The 23,487-nt window shown below is 36.2% G+C and overlaps 1 protein-coding gene and 1 non-coding gene across 4 annotated transcripts in view; one reads left to right on the top strand and one right to left on the bottom strand.

The window, feature by feature from the left end:
- The window catches only part of BRD10 (bromodomain containing 10), a 116,332-nt gene extending 93,957 nt beyond the window's left edge, over window positions 1-22,375 (top strand). For all 3 annotated transcript variants that reach the window (XM_077769655.1, XM_077769653.1, XM_077769652.1), the window contains 3 exons: window positions 2,491-2,606; window positions 16,368-16,555; window positions 17,681-22,375. In XM_077769655.1, the coding sequence (XP_077625781.1) occupies window positions 2,491-2,606; window positions 16,368-16,555; window positions 17,681-21,309 (3,933 nt within the window). In that variant the 3' untranslated portion in view covers window positions 21,310-22,375. The remainder of the gene's footprint in view (window positions 1-2,490; window positions 2,607-16,367; window positions 16,556-17,680) is intronic.
- LOC144236052 (U4 spliceosomal RNA) lies at window positions 14,292-14,428 on the bottom strand. Its single transcript, XR_013336398.1, has one exon. It is a non-coding gene; the product is annotated as a U4 spliceosomal RNA (small nuclear RNA).
- Window positions 22,376-23,487: the final 1,112 nt, after the last annotated feature.

The raw sequence follows: 23,487 nt of genomic DNA, 5'->3' as shown, positions 1-23,487 counted from the left end.
CTCCCCCACCCATGCTCGCTTGCTCTCTCTCTCTCTCTCTCTCTCTCTCTCACTTTCTCACTCACTCTTTCTCTCCCTCCCTTTATCAAAAATAATATAAAGAAAAATTTTTAAAAACTGTCTGGTGCACTTAATTGGAACACTTTTCCAATTAATTATATATACCACAAAGATGATACTCTCCCTACCTTCATTACTCATGCTTTTCCTCTTTCTGCTTCTTTAGCTTAGGCAAAGTTTATTTCTATGCTTACCATTTCATTTTTGAGCTAAATAGTATTTAAAAAGTAGAGAAATAATGCTGTTANNATTCCACAAAGCATTTAAAGTGACTGTCACCTGCCTTTTTATCTTCCTCACTTACCTCTCCCTATATAAAAATATTATTTATTGTTTAATAGTTTTGTTTTCATGGGTTAGAATAAGCACTATAAAGTGCTTTATTGTATAAAGATATAAAAGCACTGTCTTCTAACTTTTTTTTGAGAAAATAAACCTTTGAATTATGACTTATTGTTAAGTTGGGTCCTTTGAGAAAGCATTTGACAAGAGGGAAGGTCTGTCTAGATTATTATATGAAATAATTTTCTTGAAATTTTTTTTCACAATACTCTGATTTCTCATGATATTAAAAAGACAAGAATTAATCATTAAGTCTAGGTTCTATACTCATTATGTACACATATACATATAATCCCAAATCTTCCTACTCTTCTAATAAACAATTCCCCTTCCAAGATATAAAAACCTCAGAAGTAAAAATGTAGTTGTTTATTTCTACATGCATAAATACTCTTTTGGAGTAGGAACTATACTATTAAACATTTATATTTGTGATTAAAATTTTACATACATAGATTAATTTCACATTTCAGTAAGTGGCTGAAATGTTAACAGTTTTAGACACATATAAAATTGGGAAATTTATGTACATATTCAGAATACATTTAGCTTTAAAGAGTGGTTATTTTCATGCAATAGTGTTCTACATATGTTTAAATTAACTCAATAGTTGCTATGAGATGAAGTCTAATTTTTGCATGTTAAATGTGATCTATAATATATATATATAGTTGTATGTTTTTTGTTAATAGAAGAAAAAAATGAGTGGACTGTATGATGTATGAATTATATCTCAAAAAAAAAATACCATATGGCTATAGAACAGCAAATGATGAAGATGGATGGTAGTGATGATGATGGTGATGTTGATAGGCATATACTAACATTGTGGAAAAAGAGTTGGCTACCTAAAGATATAACTTCTAAACCTTATTGTTCCTATGGTATTTGAATAATTTTATGGGTATTGGTGAAGTGTATCTCTACTACACAGGTTTTTGTAACCTGTGTCATTGAATTTATTTGATAAGCTTTTCAGAGATGGTGATGTAGTTCTAAGAACTTGTACTTCAGCATAAGGTAGATCTAGATTCAAGTCAGTAGGACCTTAAGCAAGTCATTTAATCTCTCAGTCTTAGGTTTCATCATTTGTTAAGTGAGACTAAAAATGCATATACATTAGAAAGGTTTTCATAACACTAAAGTGCATGTGCACTCTCATGCTCACTCAACCCCTCCATTCTTTCCCCTCCTTCTCTTCCTCACTTTCCTCCTCCTTTTCCCTCCCTCCTTTCCCCCTTCTAGATATAGATGTATGAGTTAAATAGGATAATACTTAACAAATAGAGAGGGAGTGTCAGTAATTATTAACTTTTAGTGTGGCTGTAGCATCATAGTGTTGAAAATTATGACTTTTATCTGTTTGTGCTGGAAACATTTTTAAGTAAAATAATTGTAAAACTTCATAAGGAAGTTTGTTAAGAAGACTGTTTTTGAATATAACAATCCTGATTTTTTTTTCTCTTTCTTCCCAATCTTTGGAATAATTACAAAAACTTTACAGAAGCGTGCCATATCATTTACATATTTAGTGGATTTTTATGAATGTTTGTATTTTTACATGTATTTAGAAATGTTTATTGGGGCGCCTGGGTGGCTCAGTCGGTAAAGCATCCGACTTTAGCTCAGGTCATCATCTCACCGTTTGTGGGTTTGAGCCCCGTGTGGGGCTCTGTACTGACTGCCGGCTCAGAGCCTGGAGCCTGTTTCAGATTCTGTATCTCCCTCTCTCTCTGATCCTCCCCTGCTCATGCTTGTCTCTCTCTCTCTCTCAGAAATAAATAAAACGTTAAAAAAAATTTAGAAATGATTTATTAAAATATTTATAGTTGACCCAATTAAAAACTGAAAAAAAATGTTTGTCTCCTTGTTTGATTAAATAGGTTTTAGATTTCTCCAGTAGAATTGAGAATCTTTAAAATACTACAAATAAGATTTATTACAGAATATTTTTCCTCTTTCTGCAACCTTCTGAAGAAGATATACTCATTTGATGGGTATTGGTGTTTTGTGTTTTACTCAGAAATAAGGCTTGATATTCACTTTTAGATTAAATCTAAAGCATTTACTTTACCATTGTGTTTTTAGGGCAAATGGTATCATCGGAGGCAAGCTGTAAAAGAATTGCATGGTACATTGATACGTCTTTTAAATGAGTTGCTGCCATGGGAACCAAAGTTGATGAAAGCTTTTCAGAGAAACAGGTACTTTGAGCTTTATAATGTTTCACTTATTTAAGGGCTCTTAACTTATGATTATGAGAAGATGTCCTGGAATCATTTTGTATTTTTCCATTGATTTATAATTCCACAGATATTTTTGAGAGCCTGTTGTGTGCAAGGCCCTTCCAAGCCCTGAAAAAGTAGTGTTGATTAAACAGAACCCTACTCTGTGCCTTACATTTCTTTTTTTTTCCCCCAGTTTTTTTCATTGTGGAAAAATTACAAACAAAATTTACCCTCTTAACCAGTTTCAGTGGTATTAAATATGTTCATAATGAATGCATGTTGTTATTACTCCATCTATCTCCTGAACTCTTCATCTTGTAAAACATCCTCCACATTGGTTACTTACATATCTATTCAAGTTTTTTGCCCATTTTTGAATCTGCTTGTTGATTTTTAGGAATTCCTTGTATATTCTGACTATTAATCCCTTATTGGGGGTATGATTTGCAAATGTTTTCTTCCATTCTGTGTGTTACCTTTCTGTTTTGTTGATAGTGCCTTGGATGAACAGTTTTTGAAATTTTTCATGAGGCCCAGCTTGTCTTTTTTTGTTATTGCCTCTGCCTTTGGTGTAATTCCCAAGAAATCATTAGTAAGTTTAGTAGTAAGTTTTGAAACCAGGAAGTGTGAGCACTCCAGCTTTGTTTTTATTTTTCAAGATTGTTTTTGGCTATTTGAAGGCCCTTGAGATGCCATATGAGTCTTAGGATAGGTTTTTCTATTTCGATAACAAATATAATTGGAATTTTGATAGGTATTGCCTTAAATCTGTAGAGCACATTGGGTAGTATTGACATCTTAAAAATATTAAGTCTTCTAATCCATAAACATGGGTGTGTTTCCATTTGTCATCTTTAATCTCTCCAATGTTTTGTACTTTTCATTGTATAAGTCTCTCACATCCTTGATTAATTCCTAAGTTTTTTATTCTTTTTGATACTATTAAAAATGAAATTGTTTTAAGTTGCTTTTCACATTGATCATTGTTATTGTATGAATACTGCAACTGATTCCTGTGTGTTGACTTTGTATCCTGCTATTTTGCTAAACTCACATAATTCTAACAATTCTTTTTGTGAATCTGTAGGGTTTTCTACATATAAGATCATGTCATTTGTGAAAAGGTTATTTTTTTCTTTCCAATTTGGATGCCTTTTCTTTTTCTTGACTAATGCTTGGTTTAGAACTTCCAGTCCTGTGTTGAATAGAAGTAGCAAAAGTGAGTATCTTTGCCTTGTACCCTAATATAGAAGGAAAAGATTTATCTTTCATCATTGAGTATGATGTTCACTATGGGTTTTCCTTATATGACTTTTCTTATGTTGAGATAGCTTCCTTCTATTTCTAGTTTGTTGAGTGTTCTATCATGAAAGAATATAGAATTTTCTCAAATGCTTTTTCTGCAACAATTGAGATGATCATGTGGTTTCCTTGTCTTATTGTGTCAATGTGGTATATTACATTAATCAATTTTCATATATTGAACTATCCTTGCATTCCAGGAATAAATCCCACTTGTTCTTCTTGTCCTTTCAGTATGCTGCAGAATTCCATTTGCTTATATTTTTTTGAGGATTTCTGCATCAGTGTTTATAAGAGATACTGGTCTGGGGGAGCATGGGAATGATGGCAGAGTAGGAGGATCCTGAGCTCACACCATCCCATGTTTACAACTAGATATCATCCACATCCAAGTCAATGAACCAGAGCAATTAGAAGACTGGCAGAACAAACTCCACAACTAAATATAGAGAAGAAGCTGTAGCTGAAAAGTTAGGGAAGTCCAAAATGTGGAAGGAGGCTGCTAGTTGGAGGGAGGGAGCTGTATACACAGAGAGGGCAAAGAAACAGACACTTCTACCAGGGAGGTCACGTGGGGGAAGACTAATCCCCATAATGGTGGCTTTAAAAACCAGAGGGGCTGAATTCCATGAGTTTGTAAAACCAGTGGGAATTGGAGCCAGGAGCTTTAGAAGTCTATTGACTAAACACAGGCGAGCCAGGAGGGTAGGTAAGTGATAGCTGTTGGGTTGCTGCCTTTAAAGAGGTAACAGCTGCGAAGAGAGGTAACAGCCTGCGAAGAGAGACAACATAAAAACAGCAGTTCACACAGCACCAGGGGCAAACACGAGATAGATCTGTTCATACCGATTTTGGAGCGTGTTGGACTTCTTTCAAAATGAGGAAGCTGGCAGGCACCATTTTCCTCCCCAACTCCCAGAATAAATGTAGAACCAGCTGTAGGAAACACAGCTGCACAGATACCTGTAGCCTCGACTCAGGGCTCAGGGCAAGTTTTGTTAAAGTTGCATAGGTGCCCAGCCCAGACTCCAGGTTTATATCTGCTGCTAAAGGCCATGCCAGCCATCATCTTGTGCCCAGACCAGCTTCACGTCCTCCACATCCATAGCACCTTGAGAGATCCTACAGAGGACTAGTGGCCCGGTGTAATTTTGCTAACAACAATTGCCTGCTTCCAAGTTCCCTGGCTAACTCTCCCCTCTCAGAGCTGGTCAGCCTGAGTCCCACTAATACCACAGAGTAAGCACAGGTCAGTGCAGACGACTGCTCTGAAAGGAAAAGTGATTAAGATATAACAGCAAGGCATAAGCAATACACATAGGACATTCTCCTTAAGTGCTAGGTTCTGGTGAACAGGGAACACTGCACTGCAGGACACTCCAGAACCTCCTCTTCATAAAGTCACTTCCTTCAAGAGCAGAAGACATAGCTGATTTTCTTAACACTGAGAGGCAGACACAGAGGGGCAGACAAAATGAGGAGACAGAGATATTTATCCCAAATGAAAGAACAGGACAAGGCCATGACCAGGGATCTAAGCCAAACAGATATAAGTAATATGCCTGATAGAGAATTTAAAGCAGTGATCATAAGGATATTCGGTGGACCTGATGAGAAGAGAGTGGGAGACATTAGTGTGATCATTAACACAGAGATAAAGAATAACAAAGTAGAGATAAAGGGCTCAATTAGAAGCAAGAAAAATCTCAAACAAGCTGACCTTACATCTAAGGGAGTGAGAAAAAGAATAACAAATAAAACATAAAACCAGCAGAAGAAAGGATATAATAAATATTAGAGCAGAAGCAAATGATATAGAAACTGAAAAACAAACAAACAAACAATAGAACACATCAGTGAAAGCAGGAGCTGTTTCCTTGAACAAAAGTCATTAAAATTGATAAACATCTAGTCAGGCTTATCAGGAAAAAAAGAGAAAGAACTCAAAATCACAAATGAGAGAGGAGAAATAACAGCCAACACCACAGAAGTACAAATAATTGTAGGAAAATATTATGAAAAACTATATGCCAACGAATTGGACAACCTAGAAGAAATGGATAAATTCCTAGAAACCTATAAACTACCAAAACTGAAACCGGAGGAAATAGAAAATTTGAATAGGATGATAACCAAGAAGTAAATTGAGTGAATAATCAAAAAATAGAAAATTTGAATAGGATGATAACCAAGAAGTAAATTGAGTGAATAATCAAAAAATTTCCAACAAACAAAACTCTAGGACCAGAAGACTTCATAGGTGAATTCTACCAAATATTTAAAGAAGCATTAATACCTATTTTACTCAAACTATTCCAGGGCATAGAAAAGGAAGGAAAACTCCAAATTAATTTTATGAGGCCAGCATTACCCTGATAACAAAACCAGGTAGAGACACCACTAAAAAAGAGAACTACAGACTAATATCCCTGATGAACATGTATGCAAAAATCCTCAACAAATACTAACAAACCAAATTCAGCAATACATTAAAAAGATCATTCACCGCAAACAAATGTGATTTATTCCTGGGTTGTAGTGTTAGTTCAATAATTGCAAATCAATCAACATGACACACCACATCAGTAAGAGAAAAGATAGGAACCATAGGATCCTTTCAGTAGATCCAGAAAAAGCATTTGACAAAATACAACATCCATTCATGATTTAAAAAAAAAAAAAACCTTCAACAAAGAATTTTCCCTAAGGTCAGAAACAGGGTAAGGATGTTCACTTTCACCACTTTTATTCAACATAGTACTAGAAGTCCTAGCCACAGCAGTCTCAGACAACAAAAAGAAATGCATCCAAACTGGCAAGGAAGAAGTAAAGCATTCCCACTGTTTGCAGATGACATGATACTATATATAGAAAGCCCAAAAACTCCACAAAAAAATGGCTAGAGCTGCTAAACAAATTTAGTAAAGCCACAGGATACAAAATTAATGTACAGAAATCTGTTGCATTTCTAAACACCAATAATGAAGAAGCAGAAATAGAAATTAAGGAATCAATCCCATTTACAGCTGCACCAAAAATAAGATACCCAGGAGTAAACCTAACCAAAGAGGTAAAAGACCTATACTCAGAAATCTATAAAACAATGATGAAAGAAATTGAAGAAGGCACCAAGAATGGAAAGACAGTCCATGCCCAAGGATTGGAAGAACAAATATTATTAAAATGTTAGTACCACAGAAAGCAATTTACACCTTTAGTGCAATCCAAATCAAAATACCAATAGCATGTTTTACAGACTTAGAACAAGCAACCCTAAAATTTTCATGGAACTACAAAATATTCTGAATAGCCAAAGCAGTCTTGAAAAAGGAAAGCAAAACTGGAGGCATCACAATTCTGGACTTCAAGTTATATTACAAAGCTCTAGTAATCAAAACAGTACTTATTGTACTGACACAAAAATAGACACATAGATTAATGGAACAGTATTGAAATGGAAATGAGCCCACAATTATATGGTCAATTAATCTTTGATAAAGCAAGAAAGAATATCCAGTGGGAAAAGGAGAGTCTCTTCAACAAATGGTGTTGGGAAAACCGGGCAGCAACATGCAAAAGAAGGAAACTGGATCCCTTTCTCACACCATTCACAAAACTAAGTTAAAAATGGATTAAAGACCTAAAAAGAAAAATAAATTATTGGGACAACATCAAAATAAAAAGCTTCTGCACAAGGAAGGAAACAGTAAACAAAACTAAAAGGCAATCTACTAAGAGAAGATTTTTGCAAATGACCCAGCTGGTAAAGGGATAGTATCCAAAATATATAAAGAACTTACACAACCCAACACCAAAAAACACAAATAACCCAGTCAGTAATAGCCAGAAGACATGAACAGACATTTCTCCAAAGAAAATGTCCAGATAGCAAACAGACATATGAAAAGATGTTCATCATCCCTTATCTTCAGGGAAATGCAGATCAAAACTTCAATGACCTAAATGGCTAAAATCAACATTAGATACAAGGGTGTTGACAAGGTTGTAGAGAAAGGAGAACCCGCTTAGAGTGTTAGTGGGAATGCATACTTTTGCAGGTACTGTGGAAAACAGTATGGAAGCTTCTCAAGAAGTAAAAAATGATGATCCAACAATGACACTACTGGGTATTTACCCACAGGAACATTAACTCAAAGTGAAAGACACACCCCTTTGTTATAGCAACATTATTTACAGTAGCAAAGATAGGGAAGCATCCCAGGTGTTCACTAATTGATGAAAGGATAAAGAAAAAGTGGCAGACACAGACACACACACACACACACACACACACACGAGTATTTTTCAGTCAAAAAGAAGGAAATCTTGTCATTTGCAGTAATATGGATGGAGCTAGAGAGTATAATGCTAATTGAAATCTGTCAGAAAAAGACAAATACCATATGATTTCACTCATTTAGAATTTGAGAAACAAAATAAGCAATATTGAGAGAGAGAGAGAGAGAGACCAAGAAACACTCAACTATAGAGAAAAAACTGGTGGTTACCAGAGGGGAGGAGGGTAGAGGAAGAGTTAAATATGTGATGGCAGTTATGAAGTGCACTTGCAGTGATGGGCAACAGGATTATGTATTGAATTGTTAAAGCACTATATTTTACATCTTGACTAATATAACACTATTTGTTAACTAACTGGAGTTAAAATGTGAACAGAAAAAAAAAGTGATACTTGTCTTTAGTATTTTTTGTAGTGCCCTTGTCAGGCTTTGGCATTAGCATGCTGGCCTCAAAGAATAAATTAGGAAGTGTTTCTTGCTTTTCACATTTTGGTGAAAATTTTGTAAGGTAATGGTATTAATTCTTTAAATGTTCGGTAGACTTCACCAGTGAGTGCATTAGATCCAGACTTTTCTGTGTTGAGAGACTTTAATTATTGATTCATTCTCCTTTAATAGTTATAGGTGTATGCAGATTTTCTGTTTCTTTGTGACTTAATCCTGGTAGGTTTTTGGCTTTAGAAATTTGTCCATTTCATCTAAATTATCCAATTTGGTGGCATACCATTTTTCAAAGTATTCTTTTTTTTTTTTTTTTAATATTTTGTATTTATTTCTAGGAGAGAAAGAGAGAGAGAAAGACCGCATGAGCAGGGGAGGGTCAGAGCGAGAGGGAGATACAGACTCTGAAACAGGCTCCAGGCTCTGAGCTGGCAGGCAGCACAGAGCCCGACGCGGGGCTCGAACCCACGAACCGCGAGATCATGACCTAAGCGAAAGTCGGATGCTTAACCGACTAAGCCACACAGGCGCCCCCATTTTTCAAAGTATTCTTATAATTTTTTTCTTTTTTTTTTAATGTTTGTTTATTTTTGAGAGACAGAGTGTGAGCAGGAGAGGGTTAGAGAGAGGGAGACACAGAATCTGAAGCAGGCTCCAGGCTCTGAGCTGTCAGCACAGAGCCCGACACGGGGCTTGAACTCACAAACCCACAAACCATGAGATCATGACCTGAGTTGAAGTCGGATGCTCAACCGACTGAGCCACTTGGGTGCCCCTAATTATTTTTATTTTTATGGGATTGGTTGTAATGGCCCCAATTTTATCTCTGATTTTCCAAATTTGAGTCTTCTCTGTTTTTTTCTAAGTTGATCTAGATAAAGATTTGTTAATTTTGTTGATCTTTTTCAAAGAAGGAACTTTTGGGTTCATTGATTTTTCTCTATTGTTTCTCTATTCTCTATATTGTTTATCTCTGATATAATCTTATTTCCTTTCTTCCATTAGCTTTAGGTTTAGTTTGTTTTTCTTTTTTGAATTCCTAAAGTTATAAAGTTAGGTTGTTGATTTGAGATGTTTCTTGTTTTTTAGTGTAAGCATTTCTTTATAGCTCTATATTTCCCCCTAGCACTGTTTTTTTTCCACTGTGTCCCATTGTTTTACTATGTTGTGTTTTCATTTCCATTTCATTTCCCATAAGAAAATCCTTATCTGTAAGGATTTTCCAGTTTTTCTTATATTTCTTTAATCCATTGGTTGTTTAAGAGTGTGTTATTTAATTTCCACAAATTTGTGTATTTTCCAATTTTCCTTCTATTATTGATTTCTGACTTCATCTGTGGTGCACATTCTCAGGAGAAACAGACACTCAAAATGTCAGTTACTGATATGTGCTATGAAGAAAAATAAGTTAAGAAGAATAGAAAATTCCTGGTTTGGATGAGATCCTGATTTGGATTACTCTTTTGTAGACTGTCAGGGAAAGCTTTCCTGATGAGTTGATATTCATACAGAGACCTGAAATAAATGAGAGAGAGAGCCATGTGGATATCTGATGGAAAAGAAGATGCAGAAACCCTGAGGGTGGCATTTAGAGGATAGGGAAAAGTACACAGGTGTAACCAGAGCTGAGTGAATGAGAAGTAAAAGACTAAGAGTCAAGATATCAGAGAAGTATAGGCAACAGATCATACAAGTCTTTAAGGACTTTTGTTTTTACCCTGATATAAGACACCATTGAACAGTTTCAAGCAGAGGAGGGACATGATCTGACTTATGTTTTAAAGTACTCACACTGCCTGTTTAGTTATTACTGTAGTGGGACGACAGGGAACTCAGTTACAAAAACCAATAATCCAGGTTAAAAAAAATTATGGTGGCTTGGAACAGGATAGTGGTTATTGATTTGCAACCCTCTTAAGGAGTTTCTCTGGTGTAATCTGAAACTGGCATCTGTAGTCAGAGGGTAGGGAGAGACCAAAGGAAGAAGAAGGCCACTCCAGGTGTGCAGGTGGAAGGTTGAGTAAGTAAAGGGAAATCACATTTGATGAGGCTTTTCTCGGACAGCAGCAAGACAAATGGATATCTGTACCTGCCCACCAGATCTTAAAAGTTCATATAGGCCTTAACTAGATGCAATTACATATATTGTGTAGGAGTATTTTCAACATCACATCAGTATCTCAAGGCTGTGTTCTGGGAGCAGGAAAGGCAAGTAGAACCTGCATTCCAGGGCAGGGGAGGGAACAAGAAGCCTTTGAGTGCTTGGGTCCAGCTCATGGGTCAATTAGTGGTCACCTGTTTTTCATGATGCTCCTCAACAGCAATTCAGATGGCAAGGATTGGTTGGATTCTGGATGTATCCTGAAAGTAAGACTCGTAGAATTTTCTTAAACATTGGATATAGAGTATCAAAAAGAAGAAGAAGAAGAAGAAGAATAAAAAGATGATGCTCAATATTTTTGGTCTAAACACCTGGAATAATGGAATTGCCATTAGTTTACATAGGGGAAACTAAAGGAGTAGCAGGTTTGCAGCGCAGGGATTCAAGAGTTTGGATTTCAACATGTGGAGTTTGGTATGATTTTTAGACATCTAATTGGGCTTAATTGAGTAGACAGTTTAGTATATGAGTCCCTGTTCAAGGGAATAAACCAGACTGGAGGCATAAATTTAGGGTCATCAGGATATAGATTATATTTAAGCTGTGAGACTGGTAGAAATCACCTAGATTGTGAGCATAGATAGAGAAAAAGAGACTGAACCCTGGAGCATTCCAACATTTAGAGATGGTAGAGAGGAATAGAACTAACAGAAGAGACTGAGAAGGTAGGACAACCAAGAGAAAGAGGGATGTCTTGGAAGCCAGGTAAAGAAAATATTTCAAAAAAGAGGACTGCTTGTGATGGATTGAAAAAGATGAAGCCTTAGAATTAATTTTGAATTTGGCAACACGGAAATCATTGATGACCTTTATGAACTGTGTTGGTAAAGAAGTGGGTTAAAGTCATAGGAGTCTGTTCAAGAGAATTAGAGGAGAGGAACTGGAGTTTTATCATAAAGTGGAGCGAAGAAATAGGGCAGTAGCTGGAAGGACAAGTTGCAGTTAAGAGAGGGTGCTTTCGTTTTTTTTGTTGTTTGTTTTAGTTAATGGAGAAATAAGTTTCTGTATATGGGTGAAAATGATCTAAAGGCAAAAATGGACTCAGGAAAAGGAAGAGACATTTGGTAGAATTAAATCCTTGGATAGAGGAGAGAGGATGCATAAATGGAGGGATTCGCTTAAATAGGAAGACAGAATAGGAGTACAGATGAAGGTCTTAAGTGGCAGATGAGATGTGAGCATATGAAAGTTCTTGTCTGACTGCTTCTATTTTCTTCTTTTTTTAACGATGGTGTTTTTTTGTTTTTTTTTGTTGTTGTTTTTTTGTTTTGTTTTTTGAGAAAGAGAGACAGACTCTAAGCAGGGGAGGGCCAGAGAGAAGGAAACAGAATCCGAAACAGGCTCCAGGCTCTGAGCTGTCAGTGCAGAGCCCGATGCAGGGTTCAAACTCATGAAGTCAGATGCTTAACTGACTGAGCTATCAGGCGCCCCAGCTTCTATTTTCCCTGTAAATAAAATAAAACAAAACAGCTGAGACAGATAAGAGGCCTGAGAAGGGAGGAACTTCATAGAACCCCCATGAAGATATTTCTAAAAGGAAATTAACTTTATAGTTATTTTATTTGCCACACATACTGTGAGGTAAGTACTATTATTATCCCCATTATACAAAAAAGTAAACTGATGCTAGAAAATTTAAGGTGCTGGGCACCTAGGTGACTCAGTTGGTAAATCATCTGACTCTTGATTTTGGCTTAGGGCATGATCTCACGGTCATGAGATTGAGCCCTGCATCAGGCTCTGTGTTGAGCGAGGAGCCTGCTTGGGATTCTCTCTCTCCCTTACTCTCTATGCCCCTCGCCTACTTGCACGTACTCATTTGCTCGGTCTCTCTTTCTCTCTCTCAAAATAAACTTAAAAGTTTAAGGAGCTTCTCCTAAGTCTTACAGCTATTAAGTGACACAAGTGAGACTTAAACTTCAGTATACTCAAATAAGAATTTGTAGTAAAAATCAATAAATTGGAGAATGTATGTTCATATTTTTTCTTAATGTCAATTTATTTATTTTGAGAGAGAGAGAAAGAGCAGGGGGAGGGACAGAGAGAGAGAGAGAGAATCCCAAGCAGGCTCCGCTGTCAGCGCAGAGCTCAATGCAGATCTCAGTCCCACAAACCTCGAGATCAAGAGTCAGATACTTAACTGACGGAGCCACCCAGGCGCCCCTAGATTTTTTTAAAAAACAAAATGAACTAAGGTAAAGATTAGGAGTAGAATAGAGAAACTCAGTTGAAAATAAGGGGAATAATAGAGGATGTCTAAGTTATGTGTCTTTGGAAATGTTTTCATCTCTCCATAGTTTTATGTAAACATAGCTGTTATGTTATTATATAGAAAGTGTCTCTGAAAGGGTCACTTTTGATCTTTCTCTGTGCTTAAATAAAAAGAATGTTTCTAGTGAGATCGAAATATTTAGATAGGATTACTCTCAGGATTACATGATGAGGGTTTTTTCTGTTACTGTACTCTGTATAAGTCAAAAATAGTAGGCACTGTTTTCCTAGAATTTCTTGATTAACTTTTTAAAACAATTTGTTTTGAGTATAGGTGGCACACAATGTTATAGTAGTCTCAAGTGTACATGTATATGCATAATGATATGCTCACCAAAAGTGTAGCTACTGTCACCATACAACACTATTACAATATCATTGACTATATTCCTTATGGTATGCCTTTTACTCTTGTGACTTATTCATTCCAAAACTGGAAGCCTGTATCTCCAACTTTCCTTCACCCATTTTGTCCATCACCCACACTCCTTCCCCTCCAGCAACCATCAATTTGTTCTCTGTATTACAGGGCTTTTTTTTTTGTTATTTGGTGATTCATTTGTTATTTTAGATTTCACATATGAGTGAAATCTTATGGTATTTTTCTTTTTCTGACTGACTTATTTCACTTAGCAGAATATCCTCTGGGTCCATCCATGTTATCACAAATGACAAGATCTTATCCTTCCTCATGGCTGTATAATATTAACTGTGTGTGTGCGTGTGTGTGTGTGTGTGTGTGTGTATGCTCGTGTGTGTCTGTATACATATATATATATATATATATATGTCTTCCTTATCCATTAGTCTATCGATGGACACTTAGGTTGCTTCCAAAGCTTGGCTATTGTAAATAATGCTGCACTGAGCACAGTGGTGCTTATTTCCTTTACAGTGTTTTTGTTTTCTTTGGGCAAACACCCAGAAATGGAATTATTGGAGCATATGTTATTTCTATTTTTAAATTTTTTTCTTTCTTTAAAAAATGTTCTATTTATTTCTGAGAGAGAGAGACAGAATGAGCAAGGGAGGGTCACAGAGAGAGGGAGATACAGAATCTGAAGCAGGCTCCAGGCTCTGAGCTGGCTGTCAGCACAGAGCCTGACGCGGGGCTGGCACCCACGAACTGTGAGATCATGACCTGAGCTGAAGTCAGATGCTTAACCAACTGAGCCACCCAGGTGCCCCTAATTTTTTTTTCAAAAATTGCCAATGCTGACTATATTTCATATCATCCTGGCAAGATATTGGGAAAAATTTTCAATTTGTAATAATCGTGCCTCAGATAAACCTCATTGGCTATGATACTGCCACTGTGCAAAGCTTCTATCTTTAATTTTTTGAGAAACCTCCATACTGTTTTCTACCATGTCTGCACCAATTTACATTCCCACCTACAGTGTACAAGGTTCCCTTTTTCTTCACATCCTCACCAACTCTTGTTACTTCTTAACTTTTTTATTTTAGCCATTCTGACAGATGTAAGGTGATATCTTGTTGTAGTTTTGATTTGTGTTTCTCTGGTGATGTTGAGCATCTTTTCATGTGTCTCTTAGCCATCTATATGTCATCTTTAGAAAAATGTCGATTCATGTCTTCTGCCCATTTTTTTAATCAGATTGTTTGCTTTTTGGTGTTCAGTTGTATATGTTCTTTATATGTTTTGGTTAGTAACCCTTTGTTGTACATATTATTTCCAAATATCTTTTTCCATTCATTAGGTTGCTTTTTTGTGTTGTTGATTGTTTCCTTCACTGTGCAGAAGCTTTTTATTTTTGTTTAGTTCCAGTAGTTCATTTTTTACTTCTGTTTCCCTTGTTTTTAAGACAAATCTAGAAAAATGTTGCCATGCTGATGTTAGAGAAATTACTGCCTATGTTCTCTTCTAAGATTTTTATGGCTTCTCTTCTAAGAGTTTTTAAGTGTGGGTGTATTTCTGGGGCTTTATTCTATTCCCTTGATCTATATGTCTGTTTTTGTGTCAGTACCATACTATTTTTTTTTTAATGTTTATTTGTGAGAGTGAGAGCAAGAGAGTGAGCAAAGGAGGGGCAGAGAGAGAGGGACATACAGAATCCAGGCTCGGATTCTGTGTCTCCCTCTCTCTCTGACCTTCCCCTGCTCACGCTGTCTCTCTCTCTCCCTCTTTCCCTCTCTCTCTCATAAATAAATAAAACATTAAAAAAATTTTTTTAAAGAATCTGAAGCAGTCTCCAGGCTCTGAGCTGTCAGCACAGAGCCCAACATGGGACTCGAACCCACAACCTGTGAGGTAATGACCTGAGCCAAAGTTGGACGCTTCACCGACTGAGCCACCCTGCGCCCCAATACCCTACTGTTTTGATTACTGCAGCTTTGTAGTATATCTTGAAACCTGGAATTGTGATACCTATAGCTTTGTTATTATTTCTCAAGATTGTTTTGGCAATTCAGGGTCTTTGTAGTTCCATACAAATTTTAGTACTATTTACCCTAGTTTTGTGAAAAAAGCTGTTGGTATTTTTATAGTGATTGCCTTGAATCTGTAGGTTCCTTTGGGCAGTATGGACATTTAATGATATTCTTCCAACCCATGAGCATAGGATATCTTTCCAATTGTGTCATCTTCACTTACTTTACTCAGTGTTTTAATCTTTTTAGAGTACATGTCTTTCACCTCTTGGTTAAGCCTGTTCCTAGATATTTCATTCTTTTTGGTGCAATTGTAAATGAAATTGTTTTCTTAATTTCTATTTCTGCTACTTTGTTATTAATGTATAGAAATACTACCAATTTCTGGGTATTAATTTTGTATCCTGCAACTTTACTGAATTCATTTGGTACTTCTGTTAGTTTTATGGTAAAGTACGTAAGATTTGATTAACTTTTTTAAATGGCCTTTTTTACTATATTATAATCAGTAATCCTAAAACTATTTCAAATCTATTTCTGTCTATGCAGCTAGAAAAAAATTACCTTTCTCTCATTTAATAGGTCTAACAGCAGCATTTAGAAAGACAAATTGGTGGTATGTTGAAACACTCTATTCTGCAATTATAAATATAATCCTTTTCAGTTTCTTATACCTACCCCCTCGGTTTTCTCTTCTTTAATGATAATTGTTGGCAAGACTGAACCAAGCATCTTAGACACAACTGAGATTAAAACATAGCTTTTAGTGACTTAATTGAAAATATTTCAAAATAAAGTTTAAAATATTAAAAGTTTAGCTTCCATGATTTTAAGATGTATGTGTTGTTTGTTCTGTTGGGCATTTTATTTCAGGAGCCGCCTAAAGAAAGACTATGATGATTTCAGAAGACAGCCTGATCATGATAAATTTACTAGAGAACTATGGACTACTGATGAAAGTGAAGGAGATCCTGGAAAAGAATCTCCTAAAGTAGAAATTAGCAAGTCTCTAGAGGTGACAGAACATCTAGATATTCTGGAGAAAGATAACTTTGATTCAGGTGGGTATTAAAACTTTCTTTAAATCAACACTAAAACCACAAAGAGAAGTTTTAGTATCTTATGTGGAGGTAAAGGATAATCTGGTTAATGATGTGTATTGACTAAGAAAATCTCCCATGTTTTGAAGGTATCCTGTGTCCTTATAAAGGTTCCTCAGAATCATTACATTTCTAGGAGTTTCTGGAGTCAGTGCCTGCCTCCAAACTATAGGCATGTCTTTGCTCATTATGGACCACAGATCTTTGATGTACAGTCCCTCTAAAATAAGTTCATCATCTTCTTTTTATTATTACTATTTTTGAAGCACTGTTTTTGATGTTTGATTTAAAGAGAACTTGACAAGTCCCTACTCTGTGAAGACTTTTTTATGAGGAATGGCCAATATTGATGGCCTAATGAGACCCCAGAGTGGATATATCATTCTAATAAGGGCTAGATTAGATTATCTGTAATTCATTTCAGTTTATCAGATTATATTATTCTGTAAAACTAGTTAAATAACTTTCTTTAGTTGTTATATAAAAGGTTAGTGTGAAAATTTGTGGTTAGTAATTTTTTAACCTGTTGTTTTTCACGTCCTTGGTGACTTGAAAAAGAGTAGCTTGAAAAAGAGTAGCTGCTCATCAACCTAATTTGACTGATATGAACATAAATTTTTTACTTTAGGAGTAATTAACCCCAGAAACTCCTTTAGAGTCTCTGAAAATTAGAATGGAGAACCATCTGTCTTTGATTTCACAGATTTCCTTATCTGGAAGAAAAGAACTAGTCTGTATTCCTTTTCACATCTAAATTCTGAGCTCTAATTGCTGGCTTGAGTATCTCTTTAAGAGATGTAAATTTTCCTTTGTGTTTGTATTGGCAGCAGAATTAGCAGAGTTTGAACAAAAATAATTCTGGCATTAATACATAGTCGAGAATGGTTATGCTATCGAGATTGCCATTTCAAAAATCACCGTACCTTAATTTTCCAATCAGGGTGCTGAGACTTTTAAATCATCTTATGGTAGATTTCTTAACAAATTGCCAGTTCAAAGTTTGACTTGCTTTTTTATAATTGGTCTTATTATTGCTATTCAGTTGTTGTTTTATTTAAACACAATGCTTGCTTTTATAATTTTCAGATGACATGAAACTGTCTGAAATAGATTTTCCTATGGCCAGAAGCAAGTTGTTGAAAAAAGAATTGCCTTCTAAAGATATTGCAAAGATACTGCCTAAAACACTTAAACGACAGTCAAAACAAACTAATTATCTGGATGATAGCACAAAAGAGCTTTCCCCAAGGAAGAAAGCAAAGTTAAGCACAAATGAGACAACAGTTGAGAATGCAGAAGGTGAGATGCAGATTGACTATTTGAATGAATTAAAGCATACAGAGCCACTGTTTCCAGAATCATTTGCCTCAATGGATTCAACACCAGTATCTGTTTTCCAGAAAGGGACCAAACCTATTCAGGCCTTGCTTGCAAAGAATATTGGGAACAAAGTGACCTTAACAAATCAACTGCCCCCTTCCACGGGTAGACCTGCTCCTGCTGTGGAAAAACCAGTTATATCTCCTCCAGAAGCAAGTCCTATAAAGCCAACATTGACCTGCCACACCAGTACAAAAGGTCCTTTACAAATGGTATACAAAGTGCCCTGTGGCCAGTGGTTGCCTATTGATCTCCATAACAGTTCTGTAAAGATTCAGATGCAACCTCTGCTAGATTCTAAAACAGGAGAAAAAATCATGCAACAGGTTCTCATTCTGCCTAAGAATTTTGTGATTCAGCACAAGGAAGGGAAAGCAGTTGCAAAAGAAATACCGCCACTTCAACAGAAAGGTATAGAACAACACTGTTCATCTTTCCCACAGACAGCAAATGTAAACTCTTCTTTAGCATCAGTTCTTGTCAGTTCAGCAGGAGGTGTTTCTACCCAGCTACCCAATATACTTTTCAATAAGACAATTACACCTTTGTCAAATGTGAGTAGTGATAGGCCACAGCTTTTGTCGCCTGTAACCTCCATAAGTAATTTATTAACACCACCAGTTAAGATTAGCCAGAGTGAGTCAGGAAGAGTCAAGAATGCGGTTTCAGCGGCCACGTTTTCCCAGCCCATTGTTTCATCCACCATTTCCTCAACAGTTCAGCCTCTGTTATCAGCAACAACACTAAGTGGATCTACAAATCCTGGTAGTTCCCTCAACTCTTTTGCACAACAAACCGCTGATTCTTCTGAATTAAAGCAAGAACTGAAAACTGTGTGTATAAGAGATTCACAGTCAATTCTTGTTAGGACACGAGGTGGGAACACTGGAGTTGTAAAAGTACAGACCAGTCCAGATCAAAATTCACCTAATAGCTTATCTTCAAGTTCAGTTTTTACTTTTGCTCCTCAGCTTCAGGCATTTCTGGTACCCAAATCAACAACTTCATCATCCTCTATTTTTTCACCCTCAGTTGGAATGACTACTACATCTAATCTCCCATCTTTTAGCCAAACACCAACTTCTGATTCCATTTCAGCTGGCTTTAATCCATCAGTGGGAAAGAATCGCAAGCTTATAGTAGGCCAACCTTCCTGCAGTAGTAATTTGGGCCACATGATCGATAAAGCTTCACATATGCCTTGTTCTCCCTTAAAGTCCTCTCTTTCTTCTGGCACTCTAACATCAACAGCAAATAATTCAGTAAGTGTTATTAGCATATCAACAGGAAGTTTTGGACAAACCAGTACAAATGTTATTCATTCTCCAAATGAGCAACAACAGGTAGACTGTTTCACAAAAAGTTTCCCCGTTACAAGGTCAGAAGCAACAGCAGTCACAAATGGTGATGTGATCAGTGAGACTGCACTTAACAAACTTATGCTGGTGTCTGCTCCATCTGTTCTTCCTTCTAGCAGTGGAACTGCAATTAATGTGACACCTGCACCAACATCTACAGGTGTTTCTGCCCAGAAATTAGTTTTTATTAATGCTCCAATTCCCAGTGGCACTTCAACTATTGTGGCAGAACCAATAAAACAAACTCTTTCTCCCCCCTTGAATAAAATGTTTGTTAAGACTCCAGAACAACCCCAGATAGTACTAATTCCATCAACAGTGGGAGCACCAATAAAAATAAATTCATCACCAACTGTATCTCAGATAAAAGATGTGAAAATTGGACTAAACATAGGTCAAGCAATTGTAAACACTTCAGGCAGTGTTCCAGCCATACCATCGATTAACATGCAAAATGTAATCCCAAAAGGAGAAGAAAAAAGTACCAAGGGCTATGTTTTGCCATTGTCAACAAGTGGTAATTCAATTCCAGTAAGCTCAAATTTTGTGAGTCAAAATATTACTCCTCTTAATGAATCAGTGGTTTCTGCAGCAAGAGCAGTAAACATGTTTTCAGTAACAGGAGCAAACCTGTCTTTGGGTTCTCTTTCAGTGACCTCAACCTCTGCTTCAGTTGGGACACGACCTCCTGTTTTAGTCAGTGGAAATGATACCTCTTCAAGAATTATGCCTATTTTGTCAAATAGACTTTGCACATCAAATCTCGGAAACACTGTGGCTATATCAACTGTGAAAACAGGACATCTTGCATCATCTGTTCTGATTTCAACTACACAACCAACAGTGTCTCCTAAATGTTTGACATCAGCTTTGCAGATCCCTGTTACTGTTGCCTTACCTACACCTGTGACTGTATCCCCTAAAATAATCAACACAGTTCCACAAGTGGCAACTGTACCAGGAGCCACATGTTCTATATCTCTTTCTAAAAGACAGTCTCGGACTTCTGTCCAGTTTCAGTCACCAGGGATTTTAACTACAGTGCCAACAAATATAAACACAAATAAACCTCAAACTGAATTGCCATCCCTTTCACAAAATCTAGGTAAAATAATTAATATTTCCAATTTTGCTTCTCTGCCAAACCAGCAAATGTCCTCTGCTTTAGTAAAATCAACCTCCAGTTACAGTTCTGCCCCAGGTGGCTCTGCCATTCACACTGTTACAGCACCATCAAATGTAAATAGTGTGATAGGGGGTCAGTTCAGTGAACCTTATATTCAGCAAAAAATAGTTATCAACACCAGTACACCTTTGGCCCCTGGCACTCAGATCATGATTAACGGAACCCGGTTTATTGTTCCACCGCAAGGTCTTGGAGCTGGCAGCCATGTTCTTCTTATATCTACTAATCCAAAATATGGGCCTCCCTTAATTCTTAACAGTGGCCAAGGCCTTCCAGCTGTATCAGTAGATAATCCTGCTCAGAAGATCACAGTAGCATCAAATAATTCTTTAAGTAGGCAGCCTGTAAAGCATTCTCTAAGTTCTACAAACATTGTAAACTCTCTTGGGAATGTCAGTCCTCTACCCACAGTACATACAACACCACAGATCACAAACACAAATGCTAAAGTTTCTGTTTCACTTCCCACACCAACAGTGTCATTGACTTCAGTAATTAAGTCTCCTCCAGCTACTCTTTTGGCTAAGACATCTTTGGTTTCTGCTATTTGCTCTACTAATCCTCCACTGCCAAGTAGCACATCAGTATTTCATCTGGACACACCAGTCAAAAAATTGTTGGTTAGCCCAGAAGGAGCAATTTTGAATACCATAAATCCTCCAGCATCTAAGGTTCCTTCTCTCTCTTCATCTCTCTCTCAAATTGTTGTATCTGCTAGTCGAAATCCTGCCTCTGTCTTCCCTGCTTTTCACTCATCTGACTTAGAGAAGCCCGACACAGCTGCATCTTGAATTTAGACTAAATGAGCCAGTTTTTAAATAATGGGGCATTGTTTTGACTCCCATAAAAATTTTAACTTTATTATGCTGTTGAAAACATACATAGTTCTGTATGTTTTAATGTATCTTTTCATTAGCTTGCAACTAGGCTTTGTTGCCTTTGAGAGGAAAAGATCTGTTCCATTTCACTCTTTGGTATGAGTATGTTTTCAAAAGTTGTTTAAAATAGACAGCATCTACCTGTCTGTATTGCATAAATTGGACAAAGTCAAGTTTCACTAGTGTGGAGTAGGGTAGCTCTTTCACACTTGCATTGACATGTTTCTTCTTGAACTTGGGCTATGACAGTGTGTTGGTATTCTGTGTCATTAGTGAAATCTTGTTTTTGTTTCTGTATAAATATAAATAAATATATATATATGTTTGTGTGTGTATATATATATACACACACAAACATATATATATTTATGCATTGTGAAAATGCAGTTCAAGTTGTAAAATTGTACATATTCCTAAATCCTAACAACCTGTACTAAACTATATGTACAAAGAACTATGCTGTGTTATTTATGTTTTGTTTACATAATGTATAGTTTTTTAAATATTTTAGTAATTTTGGACCAGTGAACTGTTAGCAACAATGCAGAAGAATCTGCATGTAATAAACTGAGTTGCTGTATTTCCTTGTTTGAATACCATTTTTAAATTGCGTTCTTGTTCCATTGAAAGAATACATTATAGAAAATGAAGGCAGCCCTTTACAAAAAAGAATTAAGGGTGGGAAATTTGAATTAATGGTTAGCATTTGTACAAGGTTTTACAGTTTACAAACTTTACTTCATATATCTTATTTGCTTTTCACAGTACTCATGAAAGATTAAGTGATGTTGTCTAAGGTCATCCAGCAAGTGGGTGGTAGACCTGAGCCAATAGTTGAACCTGATGCTTTAAATTCTTTTTCCATGATTGTATATTACTTCTGTTGTAAAAGTTCACTCTGGATTTCATTGTTTTAAGTTTTTTGTCTTATTTCACCACCAAATTCCCCATTGATTAAAATAAGTAATCTTTCAGGCCAGTGTGTTTGGTCTGTGTTAATGCACCTCAGATATGCTTTGTTAACCTTTTATTTTCAAATAATTTTAGATTCACAAGAAGTTGTGATGGTAGTATGGAGAGGTCTTATGTACCCTTTGTCTAGCTTCCCTCCTGATATGTCCATTTTTAATATTGAGGTGTTGTTTCATAGTTGACTGATTTTCCAAAATGATAAAACATGAGAATTTTTCTTTTTTAATTTAGAATAACAAATGAATTTGAACAGTTTCAATTATTTATAAGCATTCTTTGCTTTTTTTTTTTTTTTGCTTTTCTTTTTTCAGTTACAGAGCAGTCACTTATATTCTGTTTTAAGGCAAGTACTATTTTATGGGTCAGCTTATTCTCAGGGTTTGACTTTGTGGGATTTTAGAATATGCCTCATTTTAAATAAAAGATAGATTTATTATCACAGTGAACACTGAGTACTGTATAGAATTNGGCACAGCATTAGGAATACACCAAAAAAAAAAAAAAAAAGTGTAATTGCTTAGTCCTAAATAAATAAATAAATATTTTTTTTTAAAAAAGNTTGGATTTAATCCAAAGACATAATATATGTTTTTTTTTTTTTTTTGCTTTTCTTTTTTCAGTTACAGAGCAGTCACTTATATTCTGTTTTAAGGCAAGTACTATTTTATGGGTCAGCTTATTCTCAGGGTTTGACTTTGTGGGATTTTAGAATATGCCTCATTTTAAATAAAAGATAGATTTATTATCACAGTGAACACTGAGTACTGTATAGAATTGTTAAATCACTATATTGTGCACCCAAAACTAATATTACATTGTGTGTTAACTATACTGGAATTAAAATTAAAAAAAAAAAAAAAGGCTGGGGNAGAGGCAAAGTGGGGCGCCTGGGTGGCTTAGTCGGTTAAGCGTCCGACTTTCGCTTAGGTCATGATCTCGTGGTTCGTGGGTTCGAGCCCCGCGTCGGGCTCTGTGCTGACTGCCAGCTCGGAGCCTGGAGCCTGTTTCAGTCTGTGACTCCCTCTCTCTCTGACTCTCCCCTGCTCACGCTGTCTCTCTCTCTCTCCTAGAAATAAATAAACATTAAAAAAAAATAAAGAGGCAAAGTATAAAAAGTCA

Source organism: Crocuta crocuta, unplaced genomic scaffold (assembly GCF_008692635.1).
Source record: "Crocuta crocuta isolate KB4526 unplaced genomic scaffold, BGI_CrCroc_1.0 scaffold393, whole genome shotgun sequence".
NCBI lineage: Eukaryota > Metazoa > Chordata > Mammalia > Carnivora > Hyaenidae > Crocuta > Crocuta crocuta.
Note: the sequence above shows the minus strand (reverse complement) of the source record. Positions and strands in the feature narration are given on the sequence as shown.